This window comes from Acanthopagrus latus, chromosome 14, assembly GCF_904848185.1.
Source record: "Acanthopagrus latus isolate v.2019 chromosome 14, fAcaLat1.1, whole genome shotgun sequence".
Taxonomy (NCBI): domain Eukaryota; kingdom Metazoa; phylum Chordata; class Actinopteri; order Spariformes; family Sparidae; genus Acanthopagrus; species Acanthopagrus latus.
In genome coordinates this window covers 17,025,435-17,053,274 of record NC_051052.1, presented here as the reverse complement: position 1 = coordinate 17,053,274, position 27,840 = coordinate 17,025,435, and the positions used below count along the sequence as shown (strand labels likewise).

General features: G+C 45.5%; 1 protein-coding gene and 2 long non-coding RNA genes across 10 annotated transcripts in view; 2 read left to right on the top strand and 1 right to left on the bottom strand.

Moving 5' to 3' along the window:
* The window catches only part of ppfia2 (PTPRF interacting protein alpha 2), a 164,525-nt gene extending 147,162 nt beyond the window's left edge, over positions 1-17,363 (bottom strand). For 5 of the 7 annotated variants that reach the window (XM_037120932.1, XM_037120934.1, XM_037120931.1 and 2 more), the window contains exons 1-2: positions 17,112-17,355; positions 6,371-6,626 (exon numbers count right to left, since the gene is read on the bottom strand). In XM_037120932.1, coding sequence (XP_036976827.1) covers positions 6,371-6,619 — 249 coding nt within the window. In that variant the 5' untranslated portion in view covers positions 6,620-6,626; positions 17,112-17,355. Of the gene's footprint in view, positions 1-6,370; positions 6,627-17,111 lie in introns of all 7 variants that reach the window. The other 2 variants (XR_005078784.1, XM_037120935.1) reach the window with 2 other exon arrangements.
* LOC119032127 lies at positions 17,247-19,340 on the top strand. Its single transcript, XR_005078787.1, has 2 exons — positions 17,247-17,381; positions 19,052-19,340. It is a non-coding gene; the product is annotated as an uncharacterized LOC119032127 (long non-coding RNA).
* Positions 19,341-20,823: 1,483 nt separating this feature from the next.
* Positions 20,824-26,232, top strand: LOC119032128. 2 transcript variants are annotated; one of them, XR_005078789.1, is made up of 3 exons: positions 20,824-22,990; positions 23,239-25,299; positions 25,603-26,232. It is a non-coding gene; the product is annotated as an uncharacterized LOC119032128 (long non-coding RNA). The 2 variants fall into 2 exon arrangements; XR_005078788.1 differs by having other exon boundaries at positions 23,239-26,232.
* Positions 26,233-27,840: the final 1,608 nt, after the last annotated feature.

The window sequence follows — 27,840 nt, the reverse complement described above, 5'->3', positions numbered from 1 at the left end:
CCTGGTCGATTGTCAGTTCATGTGACTTTCCTCCCTGTAGTACACCTCAAAGGTCAGCCGGGCTCCCGTCGCTCCCCACGAGCTCGGGCACATCTGCTGACCGGCGAGGATCACAAATGTCACGGCCATAATGAAAGAATAACAGAGCTCAGTGCCATCACAGACACGGACGAGCACAATTAATTCCAATTATCATTGAAATCGCAATATGGCCGAGTGCAACCTCCAGACTGGATGTGCTGTGGTATTTGTGATAAAACAGCACTAAGATAAAGTTCTGCAGAGCTGATCCGGCCTACAAATGTTCTTCTGATGTGAGAAAACGCATTTGTTTGGAACTGAACACAACAGATGTCACATCATTATGGTCTTAGTCATTTTTGCAGTCAAAATGCAACTGCAATCATATGAATCATCAATCACGTCTTAAAGCTGCAAGCAGAGTTAAACGGGCCCTCGAATCGCCACGTGTCTCAGACTTATTCCTGAGCATCGGACGTACGATACGCCTCTGAACTTTAAACGCAACTTACTTCCTGTTCAAATTACACATTAAATCTTTCAACGTGATGCGAGGTGTTTGAACCGCTCTGACAAAATTTGAAGTCGAGCCGGTTGAAGCTGTAGGAGGACTTTGTGCAAGTGCATCACCTGTTAATGGCAAAAGAATGAGCACTAGATTCAAAATGGCCGACTTCCTGTTGGGTTTGGGTCACGACACCAGGAGAGTTTTTTGGTTGATCTCCATGTGATGCGCTTGTGGCTGCTCTTAAGGGGGCGCTAGTGAGCCATTTTGCCCCGCCCACTGCCGGAAAATATCTACCAAAAACAACACGGTAATATAATTTGATTATTTTTAACCACATAAGGTGAAAATTTGGCTCCGTGTACTGAAGCCCTTTTAAACAAACGAGAGAATAATTTCCCTCTCCTTCTCTAAGAAACATCAGTACAGATGAAACTCAAATCTGTGTTTGTGGACCGGCGCGGCTCGGCGCCAGGGAACCGGGACCAGCGGGAGTGGGAAGCTGCCGCTGAGAACATCCTCTGCAGCAGCAGCCTTCATGAGGCCATGTTTGGCAACAGTAAGTAAACAGCATGGGGAGAAGGCTCCCGGAGCCCCTCAGGGCCCGTCGAGTACAGTAACGCACAGCTGAGTGCTCCGGAGAACGCTGCCTCCTCTTTCCAGGCCGCCAGTCCGTGTCCCGGTATGGAGGGAGGCGTTGGGGGGGGGATGGGAGAAGGGTCACATGTGCGCCGTGCTGGCTGCAGGCTTCGGGTCGTCTACATGCCCGACGTGTCTATCTCTATCTGTTTCTCTGAAGCGAGTCCAAGCGAGCACCGACGGGGAGGCTTTCTGCGAGGAGATCAGAATAACGCGAGATGCAAGAAAACACCAGGCGCTCAGATGACAGCGGCGCTTATAGTTAGGGGCGAGGACAAATAGCTCATCCCGCGGCAAAGGAACACACAGCGAGCAGAGATGCAGTTGAGGGTGAATCCAGCGCGTTGTTTGCCGAATAATGTTTAGCAGCTGTTACGAGCTAACACTCACAACGTACGTCACACTTAATCATATCAAACGGGTGGTGGTTAATGAGAACAGCAGCACCCTCACCTTTCTTCTCTGGGGGATAATAAAATCAGAGTGTGATTAACCTGACAGTTGTTTTCTTCTTTTACTGTTCAACAATGACATCACAGTTTCACAGAGCCAAAGGTGACATCTTCAAAAGCCTTATTTTGTTCAACCAGCAGTCAAATTCCAAAGATATTCATTTTACAGAGATGTAAACTAGACTCGATTCAATATCTGAGCAACATTCTCTCTGAACTGATTCTAACCCTCTTCCTATGTAGCATATGAAACGAATAATGAACATAATTAAGAAATATTATATTGGATTTCTGCACCAGAAATATGCACCAAAATATCAAAATTCAGTTTGTTCAGGTTCTCAGTTCTCTCCTGAGTGAGCCCTCTTCCCAAACAAATCAATAAAGGATCTCTGAAGAAGCAGATAAACGCAACATTTCCAAAGTTGCCGGAGTTTTCTCCGACACCCTTTTCCTTCACAGGAAGGGTCTGGAAGTGAGGCTGCAGGCTACAGATAAGCTAGCTGTATCGTCTTTTACCGTAAGTGTTATCGTTTTTTTCTTTTAAGCACGTTTTCAGCTAAACGGGCAGAAGAAGGCGGGCAGGTGGAGGGAACAAAAAAATAAAATAATTATGGGAGAATTGCAGATCTTGCTTTTGATTTTGGCAACAGGCACTGAAAAGATCGCTTGGATCGACTTCAAATTTAGAATCCGAATTGTGACACAACGCAGAAAAGCCGAAAATCCTTCAGAGGCGAGCCGCCAGAATCAATTTTCACTCTAGTTTGAAAAATAACTGATTAGATTGTTCAAGATGGTCTCTTTAGTGGATTCATTTTCTCTCAGTTAACTGACTGATTAAGTCTTCCAGCTCTAGTATTTTTGTATATTAACACTGTGCTTCTAGTTGCCCAGTGTTTATCCTGGGGAAAGAAAAAAAAAGATGCTTAAAGGAACATTCCACCAAAACAAATCTGTTGTCTGGGTCCAGTTCTCAGCACCTGTGAGCTCTAAGTGTTCAGAGCACACTCATACAAATCGGCGACAGAGAAGAGGGTGCTGCTATGGCTGTATTGCTTTATTATGACATTTATTTTGTTGCTGTCACTCTGTTCTAAATCCAAGCTGACTAAATATCCCTTTAAATGTTCAAGTCAGCCGCTTTAGCATCAGTAAACACAAGACATGTCTCGCTGCAGTGGGCGTTTGACACATATACAGCTAATGGTCGCCTCTGTCATTCTCCTGCTCCGCGACAAAATGGCCCGACGGAAATGTGGAGAGAGGAGACGAGGGACAGCGGGTGAGGAGGGGAAGGCGTCTCAGAGAGTGGGGAAGGGAAGGGAAGGGAAGGGGACAGGGGCCGATGCTGGATTGTTATGCATGTAAAAGTGGGGGGTGTGGTGTCGCCCGGGAGCGGCGAGCGGGGACGGCGGATGTCACTCCGATCAGTCGAAAGTGTCATGACGGGGGAGCGGAGTCGCGACCTCTGATGGAGACGGGGGAGAGACAAAACAGAGGAGGAGTGGGAGACACAAGGCAAAGTGCAACATAAACAGAAAAGGCAGTGACAGCAGAAACTGAGAGAGGAGAAGACGACGAAGAAGAAGATGAAGAAGATGAGGAAGAAGTGGGAGTGAGGGAGTAAAGTTTGCAGTGGGGCCAACGCCTAATCCTGCCAGGGCTGCGGGCTTTCGGGAACAGGGGAGTGATATCAGTAAAGACACATTCACTGCCTGCCTATCGCCTGAATGAGGCCACAAAAAAAAAGAAAGGATTCACCACCTCCTCTACAATCACACACACACACACACACAGAGGAGAAAGACCTGGAAGCTATCTATTGCCCTCTTTAAGAATCACGCTATATGATTATCCGAGCATCGTTACACACTGCCAGTCGCAGGAGAAAATATGCTGCAAAATGACGTCTGTATTAACAAAGTCCTGTTGAAAGAGACGGTGGACGCTGGGAAATCATTATTGTTATTTTCCAGAAAGGCTGCGGCTCGTATCTGCAGCATACCTAGCACACACACCACAGAAGGGCATGCTAATCATGTAGCAACAAAGTCATGTAGCGTATCTACTTAAAGGGAAGAGGCTCAGCTAACAGCACGTCATGACCAGTTCTACCTAAACAAAACACAGTTCCAACACCAAGCAGTTAAAGCAAAAGTGGCAAAAACTAAACAAACAAACTGACCTTTAAAGGACAATTTCAAACAGTTTTACTTTGTTTATATGTGGCAGACCCTGCCACCATTCTAGCTTCACACAGTGTCCTTTACTTCAGGGACCTTATTTTCCTCTGAGAACAGCTTATTTATTCACTCATGGAAAAAATATCCTGTATTGTTAACAGATTTGACACAGAGGCCACTTTTCCCTCAGCTAGACCTCGTTTAGTCACCCAGGTCTCACAAACGTCTTCATAAACCATTAGAGTTGATTTCATACAGGCCAATAAGACGCCGACTTATTAATTAATGGAATCGTTTGTGCCTAGACGTCACCGGGAGGATTCCGATCTACTGACATCTAATTTAAGCCGGTAAAAGCACCAGAACAGTATGTCAGCTCTGTCATCACACAATGACAACCAATACATCACCACAGAGCCTCTGCTGCTGGTGGACATCAGTGAAATTGTCTGATAATGGAAATGTTATTGCACTTTGGCAGCAGCGAGAGCTTCCTGTGGAAATACAGTAGGTTTGATATCCAACAAGAAAAAGGAAAAAGACGTGCATTCAAACGTGGGACAGGAGAGGGAGGAGTGGAGCTCTATACAGTGCAGAGAAGCTATCAAACATTTTTTCTAGCACTTAAGCCTCCCCGTCTTTTTTTGTCTTGTACTCTCAGCCGTATATTATGTCCACTGTGTAACTTCTGAAGAGGATAGAAGCCTCGAGGCAAAAGTATGAGCCGTAACCCGGAGTTCAAACCTACTGTTGGAGATGAATCCGAGATGAGAACATAGCCAAAAAGCCAGTCTCGGGGAAAAAAAAGGCACATTTATAACATCCTACAGAAGAGCTGGTCCAAAACGACAGGACGAAGAGGTGCAAGTGGGTTAATTCAAATCATTCCGAGGCCATGGGGCAAGGAGGGGGGAGGAGGGGGGAGCTCATATTGAAATGGTTCTCTGGCTGGATTAATTCCAAAAAATGGGAAGCATCATTTTAACACTTCAAACCCCTTTCAAGCCGTAATGTTGAGATCACACCAGAGCTAATACAGACACAGCGTGCGCCCCGTCTGCGCCTCCGAAAACCACACGGATTAGCGCGCTATCGGCGGGCAGCGCCTGCGAAACAAAGTCCTCCTCTCTCCACCAGCAAACCTCCAGAGTCCTCCGGAAAACAGAGCCGGGGAAGAGAGCGTGTGACCAGAATTACTGACACACTTTTCAGAACAGAAGCACTAATCTCCGTTTACTGTAGGAATCATTACGCAAGACTCCATTTCTCTTTTTTTTTTCCTTTTTCTTCACACGTTACTACAAAAGTGAACAAGCCACACCAACGTTTCCTGTGCAAACGGAGGGGGGGGGGAGCCTGCAGCGTCATCCAAAACCTGCACGGCTCAGAGCACAATGAAATGTGGATGATGTCTGGAACTGTAAGGTTTGTTGAATACAAACACGACACTCCAATTAAAAAGACGTTCGAGTCTATTACAAGCGCCGCACGTGACACAAAAAACACCTCCTCACACTCACTAATAGGCTTTTTTTCGGCGCGTGCTTCATCCGAAGTGCCTGACAGAACCGTCATCAAGCGAAACTGGAGTGCAACTGGTGATTAGACCCCGCTTTCCAAATGTGTAAAAGGAAAAAAAAAAGGAACGAACTCGCTCCTTTTGGACTCTTAATTTTTTTTCCCGCATGATTTCATTTGGACATTTCATTTGGTGTAAGCGGGAGCCACTGGGTCGGAAAATGTCCGAGAGTAAACGGTGCCATGTTCATTTAAGCATGATGTGCTGTTAATTTAAAGATAATTACCCCAATTTTTTTTAAAAAAAGGAACACTGCTGGGGAGGAATATATTTTAAGAAAAAAAAAAGGGTCTGAAGGAATGTAAATGTGAGCAAAGCGATACAATATCATACTGTACGCATTAAAGCATTAAAGCATTCAAACCAGGCAGCAACCTCAGAGGCTGAAAAATGAAGCCAACACATGGAAGTGCCAAAAACTCCGTCAAACAAACATGACTCTATCGAATTTTCCTGGTCAGGACAACTGAATTTCAATACAACTCACTAACTTGAATTATTTAAGGCTTAGAGGGGCATACATAATTAAAGGCGACAACTAGCCGCTGGCTGTCTAGCTTGCCGTAAGCGACCGGGCTCCATCCGGCCCGCCTCGGCTCCACCACCCTCCACCTCTTTGCTTGTTTTTCCATAAGCCGGAGGATAGTCAGGCACTCAATCGCCATAATAAAAAGAAGTTTTCTGCAAAACCACAGCCAACTTCAAGCTGTACATTTATCTATGTTGCAACTTTGTCTTTGTTAGAGTTCAATTTTCTATGTCTGAATGAATGAAAACTAAACAAAACTCTTAAGTAAAAGTGATACAGCCATTGTATTGCAAGTCACTAATTATTCCAGTCAAATGGTGGCCAAGAAGTTTAGTCCACAACCGCAAACTTTGACCAGTTGTAGCACTTCTGCACATCTTTACTGTTTATATTGACACTATAAATCGGTCAGTAAAGCCAAACATAAAATCCATCCAGAGCGAAGTATCTGTGTCTTACCTGTGGCAGGGCGGAGCTGAGCTGGCGCTGCAGCGAGTCGCGGTCGTAGATGACGTCCTGAAGGTGCTGCTGCGCCAGGCCGAGGCTCTCCTGGGTCTCCCTCAGTGTGTCCAGCAGCCGGTCCCTCTCGTCCAGCATGTTGACCATCAGCTGCTCGAAGTGCGAGTCCGGGTCCGAGGAGCTGCTCTGAGAGCCCCGTTGGCTCAGCGCCGTGTCCTCGCTGATGGTGGGCATCACCTCGCACATCATCTTGGCGCTGCCGGAAGGAGGGTGACGAGAAAGATCAGGGATTAGACAGTGCTGCAGTGTAAACAATGAGATGGTTGAAGTTAAGTGTGTTGTGTGCGTCACAATTATTAGAACACCAACTTGCCAATAACATCTATCTTTCATCGAAAAACAGCCCTCCTCGCGAAAAATTCTTGGATCCGTCACATCACCTGGATCCACACCAGAAGTTAATGGGGTCTATTCTGGGCTGAGAATCATCCTCAGCTCAAGTTTCATGCAAAATAGTTTGTTATTTTTTGTGTAGCGTTGCAGACAAACCAACCAATCGACCAATAAATGGACATGGGCAAAAACATAAACTCCTTGACCGATTGAAAAGCCATTATTTGAGAAAAAAAATAACAAATTTCGCATTTTTTTTTAATAGTGTTAATCATCTTTGCAACCCTGAAGATCTATCTTACAGCTCTCTACGTTGTATATATTTATATATATATATACACACGATTTATTGCATTTATATAAGTATAAAAAGCAAAACAATTGTGCGTCTCATCATTGTTTTCTACATGTGTGAATATCCACTATTACTGTGTGTGTGTGACCGGGCCTGACACAGTTGGAGCTCGGCTCAGCGTCACCCCGGCGGTTCAAAGCTGCAGAGACTTCTTGGGAGGCTGGGCGTTCTGCCCTAGATTTTACGCTTGTGCTGTTTAATGGGCCAGCTTAGATCGAGTTGCATAATACACCATATCTATGCTATAGTGGATATCTGGAGCCATATTCCAGCTTCCTTCGGGGACCTCAGAGGGCCTCCGGAGTCATCCTAACCAACGGCCGGTGGTTCAGGAGAGGGAGCGGAGTTTCAGCATCATCACACACGTGAGAGTCGTTTGATGAAGGGAGCTTCAAATACACCATGGGTTATAATGATTTAAAGAGGCGAGGGAAACATTAAACAGGAGGGGTAAATTAAGGATACTCCATTGATAGGAGACTTTTGATTCACTGCATTCTGACAGATTTAATTTGGGTTTAGTGCAGTGGAAAGAGATTCCCAGACACGTTTAGACTAGCATAGAGGCTAACAGCAGAGGAAAATGTTAGCCTCTGACAAAACCAAAGCAAAAAAAAAAAACACCTTCCAATAGCACTGAAATTGTCTTCTTTTCTTAAGAAGTGTTGTTAACAACATGCAAACTAATTTAAACATAAATATATCATGAGGATTTCTTACAGTGTTGTGAAATTGTTAAAAAAAAAAGCTAGCATCATTAGCATGACTCCTACATTTCCCGCACACAGCTGTCTGTTATTGTGACCATCATGCTAACTGATAAGACCACAGTATCTCAGTTTTTCTGCCTCTACACATGTAAAGTACTCAGTATAATGTGTGAATGTAACGGCGTTGAAGTTGACAAAAGGCAAAAAGGCTGGCTAACTATTTCCTTATTGCTTCTTGCACGAGCTAAGCTATGCTAACTAACGTCTACACTGTATGCAGAGATGAAATCAATGTAAATCTTCTCATATGACTTCCAGCGGAGCAAATAACTGAACATGTATTCCTCTGATGTTTAATTTCATGATTCCTAAATAGCTTTATTTACCACAGAATCATCAAGGGCCCCTCCAGAGCAACAAATACTGACAACATAAATCATGATTGATGCTAAAAGCTAACATTAAAAGCGACGCAGAAGATAGTTTTAACCGTTTTCCGTCCTCAGGTCTTACTCAACCTACAAATAGTAATCAGGCCTATCACCAAGAAGTGAGTTAGCATTTTTACACCTCTGGTTCCATCGCCTTGAGTATGAATAGTATAAATACACACTTGAATTAAAGAGCGTTGGTTGCTAACAAATTAATGAGGCTAAATGAGCCAAGCGAAGTCGGAGGGGTCATTAAACGTCACAACATCGAACATGGAGACGCATCGACTTGCTGTCTGTTTTACGGCTGGACTTGAGTTACAAACTAATCGAGCTCTGACATTTAAATTTGTAGATTTGTGACTTTATAGTCAGCTGTGTAAAGCAAGGTGTAGTACGACCCATAGTGATGGCGATGTGGAACTCATATGACTCTGATGTTGTTTGTTTACAGCCTGACATTAGCTTTAACTTCTTATTTATTCTTCAATCTACAATAATCCCTGATCTACAACAGTTCTCCAGCAGCGGTGTCCATCTGTGCAGATTATCTTGCTTGTATCATAACTTGCGTTTCTGCAATAATCCAATGACCATTTAAAAAATCCCATAGGCTGTTTATTGAGGCCAGGGTTCGTCACTCCATACCCTTAATACTTATCTAATCATAGCGGTGGACCGTAGTTTCTCAGTTCCTTGACCTTGGCCAGGTTAAGTGAGATTTCGATATCCCACTGCCCAGACTCCGTCCCCCTCTGGGTAGCTTATAATGGCAGGTCTGTGCCTCAGCATGTTCTGGCAGCGAGACGGGGTCTCCCATATCTTCTCCAGGCACCCGGCCAGATTCCCACCAGTTCACCATTCAGCCACCATTCGCTGCCGTTTAGACCTGAGAGACGGAGCCTGTGTGCTGCTTGGCTGGACAAACCACACGTGCCATCCCTTTCGCTCGGAGAGCAGGCGAGCCAGACTCGGGACACCAGTGGTGCATTCTAAGTAGAAGGTAATGATTTATTCCCCCGCCGCCGGCTCAATACATGTTGTTCGCGCGTTGGGAGGAAGGCGTTGGTTGCATAAAAAAATTTAAAATCTATATGGATACAGCATCGGGTGGTGGATGTCAATACAAACTCCAGGGGGAAAGTGTCGATGCTGATTGTAGACGTTGCTCATGACAATCAATTAAAAGAAAATAAACATGTAGTTTTCTTTTGCTCTTTCCCAACATCTAGTTAGTGATCCGCTACATTTAGCTGCAGGTTGCACTGGAAACGTTACTGGTGCGCCAACTTCTCCATGATGCTGTTGCTCATACGGTATCTCTGCCTGTCGTGCGAAACCCAAAATGGCAGCAGCAAAACACAAAATGGCAGCTCTCAGTTCCACATTCCAGCAGCCTCATGCCAAAATCTGACCTTCACGTGTGATCTTTGACATCACGCACAACTGTTCTGCGAAATGCAAAATGGCAGCTCTCATTTCCTGATCTTTGGAGGGGGCTGGGGGGGTTAACTGCAACATCTGACTTTTACCTGTGATCTTTTTCACATCACTCACAACTCCTCAGTGATCCCGCTCCGCCGTGATCTCGACATTGCAGCGACAAACACTCAAGCCCCCCTGAAATGTCAGCCTCATTTTTGTTGTTTAATGGCGTTTTATCTCTCCTTTAAGCTGTGCGGAAAAGCAAAGTGCGTGGAGGATGTTTTTTTCGGCTTCATAGCACATACACACACAGGTCTCCCCTTTTTTGCACCTTACGTTTTGATCTCACCGTGACTGCCCCCTTTAAATCATTTCTACTGTCTATGAAAAATCAATAGATACGGAGGGGAAAGTGCACCGACGGGTCTGCGCCCTCAGACGTGCAGAGCAGCCTGTTTCCTGGAAACTGAAAGCGCGCCGTATCACTCAGCGAAACACTCATCCGCTTAATTGTGTCACTCAGATGTCATCAAGCCTTCCTCTTTGGTTAAACGGACAAAAAAGGGGAAAACATAATAAATACGACTTGTCTCGCAAAAGCCTCGAAGCAAAACGCAGCGATAGACGCTCTGCAATTTCCTCTTTTGTGGCGAAATTATGCACCTCCGCCGCTCAATGTTCGCACCAGCGAGGCCGGTAGTTTCTCTTTAGCGTGAAGCAGGTGGACAACAGCCACGACGGGCGTGAGTCAGAGCGATCCTCTCGGATAGACAAGCACTAATCACCCCGCAGTGGGCAGTGAGAAGAACGTGCGATCCGAGGGCTCCATTTGCCAGCTGGGATGCAGATGTTGTCAAGACTGCGCCCGCTAGCAGCGACAATAGCACTTCCTCACATCCAAACAACCAATTTGACCCCCATTACGAGGAGCTGTTCGTTGCACAGACATTCACGGAGCCCAAAAACAGAGCCGCGACTGATTCCTCTGCAATGCAAAAACATCATGGCACATTATGATAATGCACACTGGGAAATCTGCCCTCAAATTTCCACCGGCGTGTCAAGACTCCGGCTTAGCATAAATGCATGTCTAATAACGGCTACATACGATTTTATCTGTCATACTCGCGGAGAGAAATTTCTATTTGTAGCAAGAGACTAAGACTGTTGTGCAAACAAGACCGAGCTTAAGTGAGCGAATTTAAAGCGGCTGGTTAAAGATGTTAAACGCGCGGCCCGGAATTATGCAGGAATCATGGGAGGGGAGGAACAGCAACACGCTCAATTGAACACATTGTGGGCCGCAGACGCGTAAAGAAATGCACACAGACAGACAGGCAGGGATCACTGGGCTTCTCTCTCCACGCCATATGCCAATCAATGAATTATTCAGGGGGGTGGGAGTGAGGGTTTTTCTTCCCAATCAGCGCAACCAAATCCAGAACCCTTTTTTGTTTTTTTCTTCCTAGCAGCACCATCCGAGCCCCCAGACACCTGGCTCCAGACCGGAGTCTAGCTGGCAGCAGGAAGTCACAGCCAGCGATGCTTGAATACAATGAAGAAATCACAGCAAAGCATTCACCAACAATTAAGCTTCTTTCAGGCATTTTTCCAGGACTCGTTCCAACTGCTGCAGCCCCGGTACCGTTCGGAATTACATCTGTATTTGACAAAGCGCGCCTCCGCGATTTATGTCCAACGCCGGCGTTCGGTGCCAAAGCATTAAAGCAGAGTGACCGATGTGTAGCAAAGGCCGAGTGAAAGGGTGTGGAGATCGGGAGAGTTCTAATTAATGATCGCCTTTCCATTAATCATCACAGTGAACTTTTCCTAACCTCAACCGAGAGTTTTAATTGGCTGAAGCGTACACAATATCTACACAGACTGTGCAACAGCAGCAGCAGCAGCAGCAGCTTCAGTCCACAGTCAGTGTCTGCATGGTGTTGTGTTCAGGGACAGTGTTACTACTAGTAGTAGCACTAGTAGGTCGCCCGTGTTCTTGGCAGTGGTCAGAGCCCAACACACAACAAGACAAGAGGTGGGAGTTATCATTCAGGTGACGGTTGCAGGTGTAGCCGATGTCAGCATGTGTAAACAGCTGTATGAGGAGCTGATCTGTGTGAGATATACGTTATGGACAGAGGTAAGAGATTCCCCCAAAGATTCTGATTCTCAAGATCTAGGTCATAGGTCACCAGGAGTTGTTGGGCGTTTCACCTGTGACGTCTAACTGAAGAACGGACAGGAAGTTAGCTAACATACAGAACGCTAACAGCAGCTTCATCTAGTATTTATTGGCTGTAAGCTGGCTTCTAACCTTAGAAGGTAGTTTATTATATTTCTGTTTCACCCATGGTTGTTAGTTGGTTTGTAAGCAGGATTACACAAAAACTACTGAACTGATCCCCGCAAAACTTGAATGGAGGATGGGACTCGGCCCACTGACTTTTGGTCCAGATCCAGGATTTTGTTTTCTCACTGTCTTAAACGTGGCAAGATCGGGCGCTTTCTGACATTTTCGTTCACTTCGCTTCTAAGATGAAAGACTATATGAGCTGTTATTGTTTGTATATGACTTCTCATTCCTCACTTCTGTTATTCAAGTCGGGGCGGCATTTCCAGAGAAGTAATATCTCTGAGATGATAATCTATAGTTTGAAGACACCAAATGGACAAACAGTGGAAAGATGGTAAAATGAAGAAGGAGAAAAAAAAACACCCTGATTCGTGAGAGTTCCCCCGTGTCAAACTCAAGCAGGCGGTGAACTATCTATACAGGGCAGATGTAAATTCTGCCACTTATGTAGAACCACTCCGTTTTGGCACGAGCAAATCAGCAAGCTGCAGCTAATTTCCTGAATGTCTCCAGTTAATCTCATTAATGGGAACAATTGTGCGAGCAGATAAGAAGCGGCACACAAATACAAGCAATATGTTCCCGAGCAGTGTGTATATTATATATATATATATATATATATATATATATATATATATATATATATATATATATATATATATATATATATATATATATATATATATATATATATATATGGCTGTGTGAGGCAAAATTCAGCGCTATTCACCACCTGGGAGACATCAAAAGACATGTGGAGGAGCGAGGACCGTGCGGAGAACAGGCGAGGGGACCGAGCAGGACACTCTGCGGCTCTGGAGATAAGCTGTGCTGCCGTATGCTTGTTGAGCCGCCTTTGGAGACTAAAATAACTATTCAATTGAGTGTTTTTTAAGGTTTGTTATCATCAAGCACGGAATCCCAAACTCTTTAACTCATTAAGCAAGGTGATGGTCATTTAGAGAGCAGCAAAATAAACTAAAAAAAAACAAAAAAAAACCCCAAAAAAAGGCCCATTAGGAGGCTAATCTTTAAATAGAATACGAGGTCAGCTTTTCAACGCCTGGCTCGATTAATTCCAGCTCTGTCCTCTCAAAGAATAAAGAATAAAAGTTGTTGAATCAAATTGTTTTGATGATAACACACTTCACTTACATCAGTACCAGAAGCACCGAAGGCTGATCACGCACGTTGCTTCGCGGGTCGCCAGGGGAGCCGACTACTGGGGAAATTCCACTTTTAAATAATGTCTGCGTTTGATTCCTTGGCATGCCGCTGAGCGCAAAGTGCACCTACAGACTCGTATTGATGAGCACAAAGGGTAATGGGAAAAAAAACAGATGCATTTTCCTTACTTTGGCATCCGTATCAAAGCGACAGGTGGGGAAAATAATGACGCGGCGTTTTCCTTTTTTTTTTTTTTTTTTTTGTGAATGGAGCGTAACAGATTGCGCGGTACACTCATGGTGCTGAGAAATCCCATTCATATGGCTCCCTGCACCAGAGAGACTTCTGACAACCAGAATACAGCCTGCCAAGAAGACAACAATTCAAGTCCATTCAATTTAATCACTGCCACAGGAACATACAACAGCTCTCAAGCCGGAGTCCACTGAGCGGCTGGAGCAACAACAACAACAACAGCAAAAAAATGATCTCGTCTCCCAACATGGCACAGCGATGCTCGAGGAAAAATAACACCGACGTGGTCCGAGTGAGAAACCACATCTGTCGGCATCAGAGAAAGGAGCTTGGGTTCTGGGGGAGTAAAACAAAACTAAGGCCGGCTCATGATTGCCACGACGTCATGTGAGTGGTTTGAGGCGGGGCACCAGCCAGGGCGCTGAGATCATGCGCTCCGTCAAGAACCCTGCAGTATTTTGAGGGCTTTTAGTGCATTTTAAACTCCACAACTGAAAAGTTCCACATGCTGATAGTCTTGAAACATTAAAAGGCATACTTTAAAAAAGGGACATTTCACCCCAAAACCAAAAATACCTATTTTTTCCTCTCTTCTGTCGTGCTTTTTATCCGTCTAGATTGTTGTTTTTGTGTGTTGCAGAGGTATCTGCGACCGAACTAAACCCGCCAACTGGGGCAAAGTGTCCATATTTGAGGATTTTCAGAACGAGACTGAACTCATCTTTTATTTAGTCACTTATATATTTATCTTCATCTGAAAATCTTCACTGAAAAACGCTCTGATTAATCCCCTGTACACAGACACAGACACAGTCAGTTAGCTACGAGCAGGTGAACACGACGGAGCATTTAGCAGCTAAAGAGGCAGATATTCCCCCTCAGGAGCTGGTGGAGACCAATAACGCAGCCCGAAGGAGAGCGAGTATCGGCCTGCCGCTCGCCAGGTGGTGTCTCAGATCGAACGCTGACGTCGCCTGCTGGATGTGTAAACAGGCGACTGTTTGCAAACACGTTCACCATGTCAAGCTACCAGCCGAGGAGTGGGCACGTGACCATATGTGGCATTTGATGAGAATTCATCAATATGGGCGACTTAATGTAACATTTAGTCTTTTAAAGGGCAACTCCACCATCCTTTGTTCACATTGAAGTGTGTTTTACAGGCCTTGGGGAGTGCTACTGCACAAGTGGAATGTGATCTGATGAGTTTGCATTAAACGTTGCATTGTGGGTAATGTAGTTTTGAAAAGATTTCTCTGATTTTGATCATTTGTTTTTTAAACTCTCCACAATGAGTCCAACAGTTTCACAGGAATCCTGGCAACTGCATTACCCATAATGCAACTGAGCTGATGAGTGACATCACTAGAGGCGACTCATCAGATCACATGCAGCTTCTTCTAGAGCCACAATGGGGCTGATACTACTTTTTCCACATTCCACACATTTTAATGTGTAAAATTGGCAGAGTTACCCTTTAAAAGACTAAGAGCCACATTCTTCCTCTTATGAGTAGATTCCTGAATTCTCACCGTCTTCCCCCCTTTTTAAAAGTTACCTAAATAGATCAGTTTTGAATGTTCAGACTCAGACGTCACATGTGAGGAAACCTTGAGACTTGAGTCGTGAAAATGAAAAATCCGCCTAATTTAAAAGCAACATGAGGACGCGGCGGTGTGCTGAGAGCTTTGCGGGGGAATTAGTATGAATAAATCAAATAAAAACGAATCTCCTGCATCGATGGGAAGTACATTTTGGTGCAGTGACCTTTTGCCAGTAAGTGCACATGTAAGACAGAAACCTGGTTAGGAAGCAGGGATGGAAAAACACCACAAAAGCACACCAGCTGACTGTATTTCTAGTCAGCACGTGGGGGCCATTAGTTAAACGAACAATAATACTCTCCCAAAATGTAATTTAACAGCTATTAATTCCAATTTATGTCCAATCTACCTACAACTGTTGCTCTGTTTCCTTCAACATCAGTCATTATCTAGAGCGTAAATCTGGGCGAGTCAGAAGCTTCTGCATCTCTAAACTCCACCACAAACATATTGTTTTCATTCATTCTGCCGTGACTGACATCCTCATATGAAGGCTGACACGCCGAGCGGAGGGAAAAAGTGAATGAGACAGACGAGAGACGGGATGAGGAGAATGGCACGGGTGTAGAGTTACACCCAGCAAGCTCTGCTGCCATTAGGGAGGCGGGAGAGAGAAAGGGAGAGGGCGGCTGTGCATCAAGTGTGTGTGTGTGTGTGTGTGTATGTGTGTCTGAGTGCTCTTTACACCTGTGTGTGAGCATCTGTGAAAAAAGGGTGTGTGTGCTGAACTGAAAATAAGTCTGCATGCACACGTGGTGGTGGTGGTGGTGGTGAGGGGGGGACATGAAAGGACGGCGTGTAGCCTTGGACGTCGCCCACAATCCCCTGCAGCAAGGTCATGCAAACCATCAATCGATGCAGATTGAATAAGAGCGCGGCTGCAGGTGAACAAAACAAAGAAAAAAGAAAAAGAAGGGCAATAAAAGCTCCGGCTGTAACCGATTTGAACCGCGCCGCCTGGATATCACCTTCCTCATTATGGAGGGTCAAACACGGCCCTTTAAAAAAGACGACCTCACACCATCATCTTTCTTTTTTTTCTTTTTAGAGGCTTTTAAAAGCTCCCGCCACAGGTAGCCACCATCCGCCTGCACACCAGACATATTAAAGTCTTTAACGTAAAACCATAAAATGAAGCCTCCCGCCCACACACACACACACGCGCACACACACACGTCACAACTTTAGCAAAGCGCGCAAATATTGTCAGATGTTTAATATCGAATTTGCAGAAGATGAGAGAGGAAGATCGCGGCTTCGCCTGCGGCCGTCAAACCTCCCCGGGGGGGCGTCAAGATTCTGCTTTTTCATTCATTCATTCCATTTGATTTCATTCATGTGTGCATGTGTGTGTGTGTGTGTGTGTGTGTGTGTGTGTGGAGGATGGATGACAGAGAGGAGAGGATGCTCTCTCCTCCTCCTCCTCCTCCTTTGCATCTCTATAATAGACGGTAATAATATTGTTTATAGGAGGGGCAGCTGTTCCTCCTATGACAGCTCCTCTGGTTCTGAACCACACACACACACACACACACACACACACACACACACACTGCGGTCTGGTGTTAAGAGAAAATAAAAAAAAATATCTCCTCCTCATCCTCTGAAATGATAATTGGGGAGAATCCTTGGCTATTGTCTCAAGTGCATTACATCATGCCAGCCTCTCAGTCTGCATCCCGCCCCCCTTCAACTCTCTCCTCACTGACAGCCGGCCGGATTTCTCTCGCTCTCCTTTTTTCCCTTTTTCCTGCAGATCCTCACAATGTCAAGCGCACACACACACACACACACAGGTTACATACACCGTGATCCATCCAGCACAGCAGCCTCCTACTCCCCCCCTCACCACCACCATCACCACCACCATCATCAGTCCAGAGTTGATGTGAAGAGGGCAAAAAAAAAAAAAAAAAAAAAAATCACCTTGAGCCTTGCAGGAGCCAGGGCAATGTAGGTCACCGCAAAACCAGCGGCAACAGTGTGTGTGTGTGTGTGTGTGTGTGTGTGTGTGTGTGTGTGTGTGTGTGTGTGTGCGTACTCACAATCCCTTCCTTCACTACCAGCGGAGGGCTCTGGCTTGGCAGCGGATCAATGACAACTGCAGTCTCTTCTTCCCTGCGCGCTATAACCATGAAGCGGACAGCCCCCCTAGGAGGCTTCTTCTCCTTCTGCTCCTTCTCCGGTGCAGAGGCTGAGGCAGCGGCGGCGCCGAGGAGGATCCGATCCGTGAAGGTGCGGCCGGTCCCCGCCGCTGTGCATTGTCCGGGAACACCAAAGAGCAGGAGCGGGGTCGCCTGAATTAGCCGCGTCGGGTAATGACATTTGATTTCCGGTGTCGGGCCGACACACGCGCGCGCGCGCCGGTGGAGAGAAGAAAATTATGGCATGTTACAAATTGTGCTGTGATAAGCTGGAGCTGGAAAAGACCATTGTGGGAGCTGACGGAGGGGAGGCGTGCGGAGTCTTAAAGTTGCAGCTGTGCAATTTTCTTCCTCCCCCCCCCTCTCTCTCTCCTGTGTGTGTGTGAGAGAGAGCATACATCATAATAATAATCATAATAATAATAGCATTCATCCAGACTTCCGTCATAATATTAGTTAATATTATGAAAAAAAATAGTGCCTCAGAGAGCTGATATTTGCCGTAAAAACAGTTAAATAAAATGCTTTTTTGTTCATCCTGACAAGCATTTGGAGATGACATAAATTCATTTCCGGGTCTTGAACCAATAAGGTCACGCTTCACATCCAGCAGATGTTTTTGTTTTTTTTTGTTTTTTTTCCCAGGTAAGTCAGTAAAGCTGAAGGCTCCTGCTCACCTTCTCCTGATGGTCTCTGCCAGGGGGTCACAGGTTGTAGCTGGGATTGTTTCTGAGTCTCATGTTTCTCCAGATATTTTTGGAAACGAGTTCTCTGCTCACCTGTGCCGGATACATAAGTGGTGCCGTAATATGTTCCAGAGCGTTTTCACAGCGAGATCCAGACAGGACAGAAGCTGATCTGGTCGCTGATTTTATGTATTTATTTTTTATATATAGGATTTTGTTCTGTCCACATACTTTTGGCACCTTTTTATTCTGGGGTTGTATTCATGGTTTGGGTCAGGCACCTTGAGGGAGATCTCAAAGGATAAATTCATCAAAAAAAAAAAAAAAAGTCATTATGTACTCAGCCTCAAGTGGATCGAGGGCCGGGTATTTTAATCCACGGAAACATTTCTGGAGCTTGACAGCAAAACAGTGTTGCAGCGTTCTCCTAAACAACTGAAGCAGATGGGGACTTGTTTTAAAGTGTAAAAACAATAAATAAATAGAATGGCTTCATACAGCTGGTCTGGTTCAATCCACATTTGGCAAAGCCCTGAGATTACAAATTGATTTGAAAATACTTTATTTACATTCATTTCTTAGATGAAAACTTCACTGTAGCTTCTTGGCTAAAAGTGCTAGCCAGCACCCTGTCTGAAGTGGGTGCAAGAAAAGGGTGTAAATTATGTATTTTCACATGAATTTGGTATCTTTGGAGTTCGGGACACTTGGATTTCGTTAGACTTGTTTCCGTTGTTTTTTAACGTTTTAAAACATCTATTTCAGTTGTTCAGGAGAACGCTCCGACACTGTTTTGCCATTGGTAGGACAGTGAGGAGGTAACTTTGAGTGAATTTAACCGTTAAAACATACAACATGATTTTATTCTCCCAACACCCCTTTCCTGTGACATGTCTCCATAAATAATATCTTGTTTTGTCCCCATTTACCTCGGGCTACATCCCTGCAGCATCAAAATTGTGTGTAAAGCCTGGATCCGGACCAACGTGTAGATAAATGCCCATGTTTTTTAGAATGGGATGTTTCAGTAATCACATATTTGTTTGGTGTCTGTGTGTGTTCACATACGTTTTGGCCATCTGCTGCGGCTGAGACCGAGATCTGTGAGTCATTGTTCTAAAATCCCTATTTATTTTGTTTCTATCCCATTTACAGTGAATCTCATTATGCTGGGTCTTACCGCCTTCTTCTCGGTTGCCACCTGGGGCTCCTCTTCGCCTATAGGATGCATGTCCAGAGAGGCAGTGGTCCAGGAGAGCAAGCACAAACACTGAATGAAATGCTAATATATTCAAAGTCACATTTTCATAAATAAATATTGTTTATCATAACAGCTGTGCTGTCACCCTGCAGTGGACATAAAGCACCTGTAGCCTTCCCTCCAACAGAAATAACAGCTGAAGGAAGCACTAAAAGACTAAATAAATGAATAAATGTTGTTTTATTGTCATATTTTGTATTTTGTTGTCACCAGTTTCCTCCGGGAAAGTTAATTTTATGTCTACAAACATTTCCAAATCTTTTAGAGCGGCCTGTGTTGGTTAGGGTTATGAAAAGATCATATTTTGGCTCTCTTATTTTGGTTCTTTCCTCAGAAACAAGGCTGGAAAATGTCCCGATGGTTTCACAGTTACCGATGCTCCAAATCTATCTCAAACATTTGTCTCTCGCTTGGCGGTCGTCTCTCCTAGCTGTCACGCCCACCAGCATTTTCCTCCACCTCCTCACATAAACATCAGTTCTTATACATTTAAAGGCTCTAAAATGTCCCAATTTTGTCAAAAGTATCCAGTGGTTTCACTCATACAGATGTTGAAGTGCTGTCTCAAACAATGGTCTCTCACTTCCCAGTGTTTCACCCAACATGCAAGCGCGATAAGAAAACACAGCTTGAAATTGTCCTGATGTTTTGTCAAAAATATCCAGCGGTCTCACCCTTAGAAATATTGGAATGCTGTCTCAAACAGTGGTCTCTCGCTTGACAGTTGTCTCTCCCAGCTGTTACAACACCATCCCTCCCCTTCTGCCTCCTGATAAAAACATCATCTCATCCACATGTGCGCCGGAAACCGTCACAACTTTTGTCAACATCATCCAGTGGTTTCACGCTTAGAAATGTCAAAGTGCCATCTCAAGCAATGTGGCCTGACAGTCGTCTTGCCCAGCTGTTACAACACCACCCCTCCCACTCCAACTTGAGTGTGACAAGAGCACACAGCTGGAAATTACCCAGTGTCCAGTGGTTTCACTCGCAAATATGTTGATATCTCGCTGAAACCAAAGTCTGTCCAGTGGTGTCAGGTTTACAAAGTGGTCTCGTCCTTTTACTTTCTTGCGTAGCCACCAGCATTCCCCTCAATTTCCATGATGTGACAATCATTTCCATATGCATATTAGGCAAAAGTGACAAGACACATAATATAGAAATGTTTCAAATATATAATACGTGGCGTGAACAAAAGTGTTTGCTACTTGGTGTGAAACTGTAACAAAAACACAACACTTGGCATGGCAGCCATGATAAATAAGCACATAAAACCTCAAATACAAATACATCAGAGAAGTTAAATAAAAGTGATCACAGGTTGTTCATGTCACCTTTGAAAACAGCTAACTTGTAGATGATAATGCAGTTGAACGCCTCCCTCAGCAGCAGCAGCAGTGAGTCTCTGACACACTGTACTCTGCAAACCGACCGGCGATTGATGTCACTGTCCGTGGTGCTGAATCCTCCGAGCAGCTCAATGCGGGAGTGTGTGTTTGAAAATGTCACTACAAAGTTCTGCCGCCAACCATTCTGGGTTCCAGCTTTAGAGCCCTGCATTAGTTCTTCTTTTTAAAACCATGCCATCAGAGATCAATGGACCTGGGAAGCCAGGCGAAAAAAATATATATATTTTTTCTTTTTCTAATGCCAGGATGTTTAATTAGCATACATTATGCACTGGTTTGGTGTTTCCCCCCATCTCGCTCTTTTCTTTATCTCTTCTCTGGGGCTGAAATCCCACCTGGGAGGGAAATACCTTCGGATGCCTCCTCTTTTTCTGTGATGCAGCCCCAGCTCGCTTTTCTCCTACTGTTGTTTTTTTTTTTCTTTCCTCCTGTCTGATAAATTACCAAACAAAACGCAGCACTAAGTGGTGTGGAGTGGAGTGCTGGAGTGTCTTTCTTGAGCGAAAAAAAAAAATACTTGCTTGTGGGTTAAAAGGCCGTGCAGGAAGGCGCTGACACACCCAGAGGTTTGAGTCAGTGGTGAATGAAAAAAAACATCCTCACGGCTGAAGAAAAACCACTTCCTGTTTTATCATAACGCAGCTGACTGCTCCTATACCATCCCACCCACTCTGTTGACCTACTGAGTGCCCACTCCGCTACTACAGCATCATATCGCCCCTTGTAGTTCCATATTAATTTCCCAAGAGGAGTTGATGTGAAGCTCTGCATATGAATGATTATGAGGCTGGTGATGGGTTTCACCTCGAAGCTGAAGAAGTCAATGTATCGACTGTTTTTTTGTCTCAGAGAGAATAAGCTCGGGATTTGTCTCGATGGATCGTTCTGACTGTGCCGCTACTGGAGACGATGCTAAAACGAGGGCCCCTTGTTTAAAAAAAAGACAGAAAGAAAGAGAAAGAACGAAGGCAGCGATCAAAGCGATAAAGGAATCAAGAGGAGGCTATAAAAAGACACCCGTAAAACGAGAAGGAGACCTGTGACGCTCCTCAGATCTAATCCTCCTCCTCGTAGCTTTGACACGCTAAATGTGTGAATGTCATTAAGCGAGTCGCCCTGCACCGCCGCCACCACCACCACCGCCTTTCGTCATGCAAATGGCCCCTCTTTTCATGCGCGGGGTGGTTAGCGCATGCAAATCTCGCATCAAAATCTCGATTATCTCCAAAGGCTAAGCTCCTCACGGCCAATTAAAAAGACTCACGCACCCGCTCGCCAGGCCACGCAGCAAAAATGCTGATGGAGAAGATTCTGTGCAGCAGGTTGATATAAATGAATAAATGTCGGCGTAAACAGCCGGCCGGGTGGCGTGACGTGAACCCCTCACGAAGGGAAGATGGTGGAATGTGTCCTCTTGATCATTTTCTGCCCACATACATTCCTTTTCAGAAAAAGTCCATCATCCGTCGCCTCCACTCTCTCCGTCCTTTAGGGAGGGAGGATAAAGAAAAACCCTGCCGTGATTTACCCCCCACCGAAAAAAACCACACACATCGACATATATCAGCCCCGGCCTGCACAAACACCGAGCAGCCAGAGGTCTGCTATCTTTATGACTTTCGTGAACCTCCCTATTTTTAAGGCCTTGCTGGAATCATAAATGAAGCAGGGGCTGCCAACCTCTTGCTGCTTGATACGCTGATAACAGAGATGAGCTCAGGCCGGGGTATGAGATGCATTAGCGAGACAGAACCGAGAGGGATTACAGGTGTCTGGACTCCTGTAAATCTTTTTATCTGCCCAGGCCCACCCCACCCCCCGAGAAGACAGCGTTATTGAACCTGAACACACATCTCCTCCGTCTGCCAGCACGAAACACACGAGCAGCATCCCCGAGTTAAACAGCGTTAATATTCTCAGTTTCAAAGCTCGGGGAGGGTGTGGTGGAGCACTGAGTACGTGACGGCTCTTTAATTTTGACTGTGCGTGTTATTTTACCTTTGAATGAACCAAACATGTCATAGTAGAGAGCTGGAATTGATAAAGTTGTCTGACAAAGAGTCAAAAAACACACATAAATCTGTTTACAATGATACAGAATAAGAAGAAGCCGCAAACCCTCACATTTCTTTAGTTGCTTTGCGTGATAAATGACTCACATGATTGCTGTCTTTCAGGCTTTTTCCATTTAAGTCACAGTTTAGCCTTAAGGAAAGAAGAACACATCAAAGTGTGTTTGCAGGTGTTGGGGAGGATTACTGCATTTGTTAAAAAAAAAAAAGGTTGCATAAGCCTCGTGAGCATACTTGCCAAGCTTGGGACCTCAAAACTAGGAAACCAAAGTGCCGGAATTCTAATTTACAGAATTATCTCTGGGACAAATATTTATCACCAAGACACCAAGAGTCACATCAGATTCAGGTTAGTTTCCTTGTTGAGTAACCAGCTACTTTTGCTGCAGGACTGAAATGTAGGTTTTACGTTAAAGATTTAAACAAAAAGAAGAAAAAAAATCAATCCTCGCTTGAAAAAAGCTCCTCCAGAGCCAAATAAGACGCCTGTTCTTATTGACTGAGTAGATCCTTCTATACTAAGATGAAAAAATGGTGGAGTACCCCTTTTTAAGTCTGTCATTCTAATATATTTCCTCTAAAATCACACAATTGCAGATTTCATGCTTGACTAATGATTCACGCAGCTGTGAGTCCTGACCTGCGCTCGGCGCTGTAAAAACAACTCGTACCATAACAGTTATTACGCCGCCGCCATATGCTCCCCGATTCATGGCAGGTTATATTCTCGTTAGCGCTCACTGTTAATGTAAATGTGAGAGCGCAAAAAGTTATGGCCACGTTCTGCGTTTACTACCCTCATGAGTGGCCCTTTTATTTTATTTTTATGACAAACACTGTTGGTGCTGGGGACGGTGCAGAGTAATGTCTCTCACTTGGATGCGACGCTGCCTGAATGAAGAGCGGCTGGACGGGGCTCATTGTTAGAGAGTATCTGAGGATAAGTGGCCTGCTGACTAAGCGGGTGAAAGTGATTTGCATAAAAGGAGAAAAATAGTCGCTGAGGAAAAAAAAAGAGTCTCACCCGGCGAGCAATTACCACGCCACTTTGTGCCGTCCTGACATGTGCTGTATGGGTGATGCTTGTGTTTCCTGCATGTCAGCGCGAGTGGGAGTTTGTTTTAAGTGAAGGATGTTCAAGTAAAGTGAAATAATGTGCGGGAGGGAACGAGGTGCACGAGAGCCGCGGAGGAAGGATTAAAGTGTCGGGAGAGCGATGACCCCACTTCACGGAGAGGAGAGGGAGAAAGAAACGCCTGCGGATGACAGATTTCTGGCAGCACGAGTTAACTGAAGCGACACCTCGGCCAACGAAAGCGGCGGCAGCAGACGAGGCCTGTTGATAGAGCACGTACGTTCCGCGCTGACTGATCGGGGCGCCAACAAAGGTAATCAGTCGGCGCGTTTTCTTTATCTGCTTTCACGTTCCCCTCATCGTTCCATCCCTCTTGACTCTAACACAGAGAGATCTCGGTCCTCATCAGAAGACCGATTCAGATGGAAAAGGCCTCTCAGGAGGATGATGGATGCTCGTTTGTCAAGACAGAAATCAGCTCATCCAGTGGATGATTCACCGCTGGAGATCATCGGACTTACGGAACAACATTATGGTCACATTTCTCAACAAATATCTTTGTTTTCTGCACTTTTAGAGCTTAACTGTGAGAGATGGTGGACTAAAATATCCACTCACACCCACTAATATAATATTTTGTCTTCAGAAAGAGAGGGCATGATCAACATTCAGTGCCGGGTCAAATAATTGCAGCAGTCACGAGTGGTGGACCCTTTTCCATTTTTTTTCAGTTCTAATCCAACCATTGGTTTCCTTTGGTCGTCGTTCCCCAGAAGAAATAAGTTAGCATGCAGTCGGCCTGGTTAAGTTCTGGGAGCTGCAAAGACGTCTTAAACTTTACTGTACATCCTCCGGCCACTTTGGCTTCCCCGTCGTCCCAGCACTGGATCCTCTTTTCCTTTCTGACATCAACTTTATGTCTCTGTCACCCATGAGACAAAGGGATAATCCGACCCTGTCTGACTGCATGGAAATGATAGCATCAGGAAATTGGACTCAGGCCTCGCCGAAGCCACGTGTCAGAGGTCCGCATCAAGGCCACGCGTGTTGCCCTCATCATACCTGGCACGGGGGCCCGAAAAAAAGACAAGCACGGCTGCTGTAGCCATTAAGTATTAATCGAGTGCGCTCTTCCTCAATTTGAAATCCAATTGACTTTTTGTAGCCGGGCGGCGGGGAGAGGGAGGCGGCGGGAGCTCTGGCTGTTAGGAGAGATAGCTCTGCCTTGAACCGCGGCAGAGATCAGTGGAGCTTTGAGACGACGGCAACCCCCGGCGTGATGTAGTATTCGCCAGGAGCAATTACAGTCTTATATGCCACCACGTCCCCCTGTTCAAACCCTTATCTATTTTTAATGCCGCTGGCTTTCGACGTTGATACATCGCGTTGATGCGGCAGAGTCACTGTTAATATCTGAGAGCTGCCAAAGAAGACGCTGTGAAGCCACGCTGGGGACGGCTGTGTATCAGAGGAGACGGATGTGGCTTTAAATCATCTTTAAAATGGAAGGAGAAGAAGAAGGAGAGCAAACGGGATTGAAATCTGAGGTCCTGGGCCCGAGTTTGTCAGATAAAGAACCGCAGGTGAAGTCAATAAATACAGACGCACACTTTTCTGTGTTGTAAAGTAGATACGTATGGAGTGATAGAGTGAACGAGGGACTCTCGAGGTGAAAACATCTGAATGTGTGCTGTTATTTAAACGATATATTCATTCGTGCAATCACGCGGAATGACAGGTGAGAACTGATCGAGCTCTCAGCGGCTACACATGCGTTCATTCTGTTGTTTGTGCATGTATTCTACTACTTTAATCTACTACGGAGAACGTTGAATTTGTGCTGTCACGATAGTAGAATTTTAAACTTGACCTTCTTTTCTCTCTAGATAAAAATAACGTGGCAGAAAAAAGTTGTCCAGGCCTCTTTGACACCAGAACACATCTGCAAAGTAGAAATGTAGCCGTACAAATGCACCTCAAACACTAGAAATACACTTTTCAGCATGAGAGAATACTTCTGTCCTTGGGGTTGGATGCAGTTACAGCTGAAGTCGCTCGCTGAACAAAGCTTTCCTCATTGTTGTATTGACGATGGCGTTGTTCACGAAAGCAGCTCATTGCACCTGGTGACTCTGGAGATGAATATATCTAACTGCAGTGTAGCAGCGATTCTCTCCCGAGGATTAAATAAAAAAAAATTGAATTTGTGCTCCAGATCATTCTGCAATATGAAACCTAGAACCCAGCTGGACCTGTAGAAACCTGACATCCTGTTCACAACCACCGGTGCAGATAGACCTTTTAAAAACCAAAAAAAAAAAAAAAAAAAAATGAAGATCCATGGCTCTGTCCGGGGCGTAATTGTGACAAATCATGTAGCACCTCTGGAATCCACCTTCAGCACACAGAGAGGAACAGTGTGAGGGATAAGAGAATACATTGGATCAATGAACTCAGACGCTTGGAAATCCGTAAAAAAAAACAAAAAAAAACAAGGAGAGGAATGTGTCGCCGTTCTCAGAACAATGATGCATCACCTGTGTTCCTTCACCCCGGGGCCATTAGCTGGTGGTCTTCACCGAGCGTGGGGGACAGTTTCTCTAATGGCCGGCTTAACCGTCTTATCTACAGGTGCATTATGTGGCGCGAATGGCCCCCGGGTGCTTATTTATGACCGTAAGTCACAGATGAACGCGGGTGATGTTCTGCTTCGGCTCTGCTGCTGTGCATCACATCGCCGCTTACGTGTCGGTCTCACATCCATCTGGCGAAGAGGAGCAGGAGGGTGGGATGTGCAGCATCTCCCTCCCCGCCTTTAAGAACACGAGCGAGGTTGGGTTTTTTTTTTTTTCAAGATTTGGTTCGCGGAAGGTGTAGGGGAAATTTCCTCTTAAGCGGCCCTTGTTAACACAACTTCGTCGGACACTCACTCAGCGGAGGGACCCTGAGTGCGCTCTGCCCTTGAGGTGGATGACACTGAAAGCAAAATCAATTGAATTGGAGGAGAACTCAGTCGCTCCCTTTTATGTGTCAAGGAGAGAAACTCCTGTTGCATCCGGCCCTGATTGGCCGAGCAGGGTCCCAGTTGCCAGGCAACCATCCAGCGGTGTATGGGGCCTCGCTGACAGACAGCTGCTAATGAAGCCGGGGCGGCTGGTAGAGGGAGTGTGCTGCAGAAAATGGTTATCCGATCTGCTTTCTCATGCCTCACACGTCCCGGGGTCCTGTGCATCTATACCCCCCACCCCCACCCCCACCCCCATCCACACACACACACACACACACACACACACACACACACACACACACACACACACCAGTGCTGCCATCCACATTGTGTACACACTCATTTACTTCCTTCCTGCATGTGAAGTGTTCTCCCACAGGGACCAGAGTCAGGTGCTTGAGTGCAGCCCCCCCCCCCCCCCCCCCCCCTCCACCTCCTGCACCATCACCCCCCCCCCCCACTCATCAACCAATGACTAATATTTACACAGCGAGGGAAGGAGCGGCATGCGTAATCGCTTTACGTGTTCGGGAAAGGTTTTTTTTCGGTGAGTGAAGTCACTTCTTCCCTCCAGTGTGTCAGAGGTTTTCTGAGGGGAAAAAAAATGGAGGACTCAGAGGTGTAAAGACACAGATGGCGTCCACGCAAAAACACGACAGCCACGGAGCGGTAGTGTTGATTGCTGTGCATGAGTCACGCTCAGGTCACACATACAGATCCTGCAGCGGACGCCAGTCTTGTATCAAAGCCACACAAGTGGGATGTTTCCAGTGGTGCAAATCAAAAACCTTTCCCAGAGAGCTTTTTGTGATATTTTACACATAATACGTTGCTACTCTTGTGCTTGTCTTTCTTTATTATGCGTCTCAGTGCTCTAGATGTTGCTGTTACACATTTCCAGTAGGTCTGATAAAATACACTGTTCATGTGTTCCCAATGTCGCCCACTATGCCCCTCTGCAGGGCACTTAACAACAGCAACGCCCGGCTGCCAGGTCCCCGGTGACATGCTGCTTCGCCTGTTCATGGTGCAAATGAAGCTCAGCTCAGCTCTATGGGTAACTTCCACTTTTGCCAAAAGATTTTTATGGAAAGCTGGCAGGTTTACTAAAAAAATA